Below are 7,035 nucleotides of genomic sequence, written 5' to 3' on the forward strand. Positions count from 1 at the left end.
TTGCAGTGCAAAGTTCTAAATCAACAACTGAAAAGTAGTCCCACGGAGTTGATACGGTATTTGTTGCAGCCACCCTTACGAAATCCACCTTTCGGTTCGGATGCAAATGAAATGGGTAACGCAGGGATTCGTCAGCTGTTGAAACATCCAGGCTGGATGAATATGTGCAATAGTTGTGCCAAGTGTGCTGCCCCGTTTTTTTTCCCTGAACGGCGGGTAGTCACGCACGATTAGGTAGACAGCTCGGGAAGAAGGATGTCCCGGATAAAAAAAAACGATAGCGTTGAGCCAATTGCCAAGGTGACGACATCCAGTTGACCCGTGGGGTAGGATTTCCGTGAACATGGTTAAGTGCAGACAGTATCACTTAATCATCTTGTCCATCTGGGAAACTCACGCATGACTGGGTATCCCGAGTATGGAGATTAGTTGGGTTGCTTGGGCTCATTGAAGAATGTCTCGGGTTTGAGATTGATATCGATTGTAACGTGAGTCATTCATCGTTTTACGCTGATGGGGTAGAATGCGCCTTTTTCTCCGGTGGAATTTTCACGTTTGCCGGGGCTGGGAATTGATTTGACTCATTTGATTTTATCGGACAAGACTAAGAGATTCTGACTTTTGAATTGATGATTTTGGGATGGATTTATTCGGGCAATATAAGCTAGTGACAGTAGTTGGTGATTCCGTAAGAGTCTCTCTATGTTATAAAAATCGGGATCGACCTTTGATGATAAAAATTTGGTACTCGAAATTAAGACTCCAAAATTAATAGTCGCAAGGGCCCAAATGAGGGTGACGAAGATCAAAATAAGAGTTATGAAGGTCAGAATAAGGGTCTCGAGGATCAGAATATTGGTCATGAGGGTCAGATTAAGGGTCTCGAGGGTGAGATTAAGTGTCACGAGGGTCTTCTGGGTCGCGAGGGTCAGATTAATGGTTGTAAGGGTGAGAATGAGGGTCGCAAGGGTTAAAGTAAGGGTCTCAAGGATCAGAATGTGGGCCACGAGGGTCAGATTAAGGGTCGCAAGAGTAGAATACGACTCCTGATGATAAAAATTTGGTGCTTGAAATTAAGACTCCAAGATTAAGAGTCGCAAGGGTCAAAATAAGGATCACGAGGGTCAAAATAAGAGACATAAAGGTCATGAAGGTCGTGAGGGTTAGAATAAGGGCCTCGAGGGTAAGATTAAGGGTGATGAGGGTCATGAGGGTAAAAATCAGAATCATGAGGGTCAGAATAAGGCTCATGAAGCTCAGAATAAGGGTCGTAAGGGTCAGAATAAGGGTCACAAGGGTAGAATAAGGGTCCCTCCATTTACGATGAATTATTATCCATTAGTGTCTGTGCATCAAGAATTCGGATTCATTGTTCTAATAAAATTCAAAATGAAGTCATTATTACATCGGAATTATTATTCCCAACGACTCAAAACCCCCACAAGCCCTCGGCGTTCGATTTTCTTGGCGTTTCCCACATGCGATTTTACGAGAATCGCATTATCGTAAACTCATACAACAGCCGCGCAAGGACGACGCCAGTTATCGTCCCAACAGCGCGACGCTTCTCTCATTCTCCATTGAGAATTCGGCATGCAATACAGCAGTAACGATAATGTATTCCTTACAGTTCACGGTATATCCGATTTTCACCGCTGCACCGTTGGGACGGGTTATTCTCGCGTAACAAAATGATATCACTTTGAAATTGAATATTGACCATCAACGCGGGTTGAACTCTCTCACATGAATCTTATCCGGGTGTATAACACGTACCAACGATCTAAGCGACCTCTGCTCCACCTGCAGCGACCTTATACACTCGGCGGGAGGTCAACGGGCATTATCGACTGCCGAGTGATTTGTTGCTGGGACGCGGGAACCTATCGATTTTTCTCGGTTTCCAATTCGCATCCTTTTGCGTTATTGAAAATTCATTTCACTATTTTTTCTGTATTTTAAAATAAGTCATTAATTCTCTGCGGTATTAAAAAAAATTATATCATTTTTAATTAATAAAGTATTTATTCCATTTGAATAATGTTTAATTAATTCAAATAGATAATTTATCTGGTAAAATGCAGTGTTACCTCTCATTTCTTATATTATTTTCTACATCCAGAAAAATGATTTATTTGAAACAGATAAAGAAGTTTATTTAAATAGTACAAAATTAAGTTTTTATGCAAATTAATTTTTTTATTGATTTGATGTTCTGTTTATTTTTATTAATTACTTAATTTATTTATTTTGTCACAAAATACATGAAAATGTGAATTTCTTCAAATAAAAAAACTCTTCATTAGAAATTATTAAATTGTTCAGTTGATGTTAATAAACGATTCATCAAAAATAAATCAATTGTTTTCTTTAATTTAATAAATTGTTTCTTTGGCATAATTAAATACTTTGTTTTACAGAATTAAAAAATTTCAAATGAAGGGTTTTATTCGATTCAAATGAACCTGTTCACCGGTTCTCGCCTCAGTGCAATTTATCGTTTACCGTAAACATCCACTAGGAACCACAAATACTTTCAATTTTGATTCGCCTCCATCGACACCTCCATTTTAAATTCCTAAAAAACCAACCAAACAAATTCATACGAAGGCTATCAGCAAACTCTAACCCGCAGACGAAGGCGAACGTTCGCTGAAGGTATTCCCCATATATTTTTAGTAGTTATACCACTGAGTTACTGGGTTTAGGTGGACACCCGTGTGCACAGTGACCATGGTATACGAAATCAGCTGGGGTTTCTGTCTTTGGAGATAATGGCAGGCGGCCTCTCACGGCTGCATTCGACCATTTGTGGGATGCATACACCACTGGGCTCGTTATTTCAGCTACGATCGCTCACAGATGCATTACGCACTCTTCTCTTTTGGCGTTATTGCCACTTGGATCGTGATAGAGTTCGGTTTTCCCTTTGTCGTTGGCACGATGTATGGTTATTTTATCCTGTTGTCGCTCGTTGTTACGTGTCTAATTGTTCCTCGTGCTTTTCTCGTCAATTATCTTTGGTTATGTATGGAGTAGAGGGTTAGCGGCTATTCCTGTTGCGTCAATAATTTTTTTCGTTAAATTAATGGAATGGAATGGACTTCATTGTTTATTTCATTTTATATTAAATTATATAAGATTTCTTTTCAACTAATTTTGTCTTATTTTCAACTTAGTTGAATGTTATCGTCATCATTATTCTTATTATCCCTTTCTTCTATACAACCGATTGCATTTTTTACGGTTCTACCTCTCCCCTCAGCCCTTCGATAAAATGTTAATAGAAAAATTTTATTTACACATACTTGAATGAATCTGAAACATCGCATTTGAAGAAACCATCGGAAAGCTCACTTTCAGGGAAATTTATGAAAAATTCGAAATTTTCAACAATCATCATAAAAATCAAATCAACCAATATAGCTATCGTAATCATCTTTTAACTTCGACGAATGGCATTGAAAGAAACATCTTAAGCTATGATTGAATTCATTTGAAGCATGATATTCAAAGATATCCCCGGAATTCTGATTTTCAAAAAATACAAAATTTTTGCAAATTCTCAAATAAATCAAAATAACGATTATTGCAATCGCCTTCATCTTCGAACTCGGTCGAAAGGACATCCAAACAAATTTCTTAAGCCATCATTCAAACAATTCAGAACATTTTTTTAGTTATCGTCGGACAACCGATTTTCAAAAAAAAATTAGAAAATTAAAAAACTAATTGATGAATTAAATTTTAGTTAATGGCGATTGATAGGGCTCAACAATCCCTACATTTGAAGAGAAAATACTCAATTCCATCCATTCATTAGCGAACAATTGAAGAAAAACTTGACATACAAATTTGGACGATCACAAAGCTTCCATCCGGAAGCAAAAAAATCGGGCTTGCCCCACGATTACTTGACTTGTTCGATAATTTCTCGTCAGCTTTTTTCCCCGCGAACATTATCGCCTCATTCGAATAGGTGTTCAGCCCCCCGCATTCCCACTGAACATATAATTGCCGATGTCTCGCAGCTCACTGAACAGTTATGCGTTAGGTGCAAATAACTCGGCATTCACGTCGCCATAATCCACCACCGCACGCGTATAAATCCCCCAAGATAGCTTTATTGAATCCCCCTGAAATCTTTATCCCCCTTTTTTCCGCGAGTTTTTCCCCCCGTAATTCACCCCCGCCTGTCTCGCCCAACCAGCAATTCTCGGTTCAAAGGCACCTAGACTCTGACTGGTATCGATCTCATAGCATTCACCTCGCGGAGTCACACACGAGGAAAAGGAGATTGTGCCAAGGATGCGCTCGCAATGCGTCCGTTCGATCGATTGCGAGAAGAAAAATTGATGCCATTTTCAATAAAATGTTCGCAGTCGTGATAACATCAGCATTACAATGCTTCATTAAGGCAAACGTGCAATATCGAAAGTAGTATTGAAAACGCTAAACATTCCCAAGTAGTTGCGAAGGTTTTGATTCTTCGTAAATTACGTTTTTGAAAACATGAATTCAGTAGCGAAGCGGTAAACCGAGTTAAGTCGATTTTTACTATTGGCTAGTTTTTGACGAATATCTCGGAATCTAGAAGAGATAGAAAGATTTTTGTCATGACCTTTTTTGTAGAGCCAATAGAGCGTTATAAAAAAAGTCATGAGGAAAATTTTGCTATCCCTCTTAGATTCCGAGATATTCAGCAAAAACTAGCTAATAGTCAAAATCGACTTAACTCGGTTTACCGCTTCACTACTGAATTACCATTTCAAAAACGTATTTTACCTTCAGATTTTTCTGTGTTCGCTTGTGCTTCAACATTTGGATCTTCATTTGTAATCTTGAATGAATTCCTAAAGAAAATTATGAGTTCTGGATTTGAGTACTATTGCTACTTATATTGAGTTCTGTTGGTACTTTTGAAAAGAACCAGCCAGGTACTCAGGCCAAGACCTTTTTTTACTAGTCCCAAGTAACAAAAGTACTAGCGACAAGTACCTCGGTACTTGACGCACGATACTTGCATCTAGCTCCTTTGTGACTTCGCGGGAGTACAAGATTTTCCTTTTCCCCAGAAACCCTTTGGTACTGGGTAAAAGTACTTTTTCTACTGATCAGACGTCAATTTTTTTTACTGGAAGTAATTTTTTTTCAAAGAACTACTCAATACCTCAGACATCATTGCCTGAATTAACTCCCAGTCAATATCCTCATCAGCAGAAAAATAGAGGCCATTTCCAGCAAAATGTCTGCAGTCGTGATAACATCGCCATTACAATGCTTCATTGAGCCATACATGCAGTATCGAAAGTGCCTTCCCAACAAAGTTTAATTAATGCGTAATCTAAAAGGGATGTTATCGCAGGGCTAGTGTTAAAACACCTCGCGCGGGGAAAAAGGAAAATTGAGGGAAAAAATGAAAACATGATTACGGGAATAATAAATTAACGCGCAGGACCTTATCATGCCTTATAATTCATCAAGCTTGGTTACGTGCCTCGCTTGTTCTCGCGCGGCTCGCGCGCGTTTGTATATAACCACTATACTCGTCTCCATCCCATCGTCCCCGCTGTGTTTCCGCGCATTAACCTCATAAAACTCTAACGGCATTCGTCTCCTCTCCTCCCAGACACTCTTCTGTGCATACAACGCACACTATTATTGTATATGTACCATGCAAGACAGGATATGGAAAACAAACGGGCGCAAAATACTGTGGCTGAAGACGTGACGTGAAAGTTTTGGTTATAGATGTAGGTAATGTTACAACTTAGGAGGTAGTTCAAATGGAGACGAAAGTTCATGAGGCCGCTCTGCAATTAGCAGGCTGTAAAGTTTAACTAACCCTCGCGTAGTGGGTGATAGACACACCCTGGCTTTTTATGCATATTCCAGTTTTTTTTAATGGAATATATTGAACGAGAAGACGCAATCACTGTTGCATCGATATTACTTAAACGGGAATATAAGGATTTAATGGTTATGAACATTTATTTTTTCACGACTTTTAGGTTGCAGGGTCCTTTCTCGTTTTATTATTTTTTAGTGCATGCCTTAATGTTTAAACTTGAGGCAATACAAGTGACTTGACTTTGAAGACACAAACGTTTTAAGACGTAAAACTTTTTTATTGAAGCAAATATGTAATGTACAAAAACATTAAAATGAATGAAAATATTGGAATGAGTTGAACAAGTGGGAAATTGCTTGCGGCACAACATAGTTGATGTATTTTTGCAAAAGGGTAATGTTGGCAGCCAACATTACTCAAATTTTGGCAGCCAACATTGCCCCAATGTTGACATCCAACATTGTCCCAATCTTGACGGCCAACATTGGCGCAATGCCGGGGTAGTGTTGGCAGCCAACATTGCCCCGACATTGCCCCGACGTTGATTTTTTTTACGTTTCCCTGAATACTATTTTAAACTAATTTCTTTCAACAGTCGATGCAATCAATCTCATGACCCAACTCGGTAAATCTATCATTGGTAAAAATATTTCAAATCATAATTGGATTAATTCATAGAATTTGAGCGCCTGGAGTCAAAATCGATTATCCTCCCCCAAAAAAATTGAAATTTAAATTTCACGAATACGATGCTTCCACTCGGCGGCGCCACTAAAAAAATTCAAAATAAAGAATTTCATCGAACTACCGTAATTCCCCTCTGTTAACCCGCCAATATTAAATCTCTCGAGCCATAAATCCACCATTTAATTCCCCTCATAACCCCATCGCAATCCGTTGAAAACTTGAAGACATTAACCGTAATTTCTCAGCAGACCCGTCTAATTAGCCAGTATCCACATTGCCGGACACTTTTTCCATGAGTTCGCGAGTCTCTCGTTAGGCTCCATTAAAGTTTCTCGATTCTCCCCGGAACCCCAAGCCTCCTAGGGTCCATGATCTTTGACATGTAATGGACTCAGAGTCGTCAGTTGAATGCAACTGACAGGTCTTATCCTATCCCGGGGTACTCCAAGACCATTCGCATTTTCTTTCTTCGCAATCCCCCCCCCCCCCCCCCCCCC

The 7,035-nt window shown here is 39.2% G+C and overlaps 1 protein-coding gene across 1 annotated transcript in view; it reads left to right on the forward strand.

Annotated features, from left to right (window-relative positions):
- The first annotated feature begins 343 nt into the window (after nt 1-343).
- Nucleotides 344-7,035, forward strand: part of LOC107040520 (zinc finger protein with KRAB and SCAN domains 1) — a 30,830-nt gene continuing 24,138 nt past the window's right edge. The window contains exons 1-3 of the mRNA XM_015260639.1: nt 344-360; nt 776-948; nt 1,079-1,162. Coding sequence (XP_015116125.1) covers nt 344-360; nt 776-948; nt 1,079-1,162 — 274 coding nt within the window. The remainder of the gene's footprint in view (nt 361-775; nt 949-1,078; nt 1,163-7,035) is intronic.

The sequence above is a fragment of the Diachasma alloeum genome, unplaced genomic scaffold, assembly GCF_001412515.2.
Source record: "Diachasma alloeum isolate Michigan unplaced genomic scaffold, Dall2.0 Dall_scaffold_00338, whole genome shotgun sequence".
In the NCBI taxonomy this organism is placed as follows: domain Eukaryota; kingdom Metazoa; phylum Arthropoda; class Insecta; order Hymenoptera; family Braconidae; genus Diachasma; species Diachasma alloeum.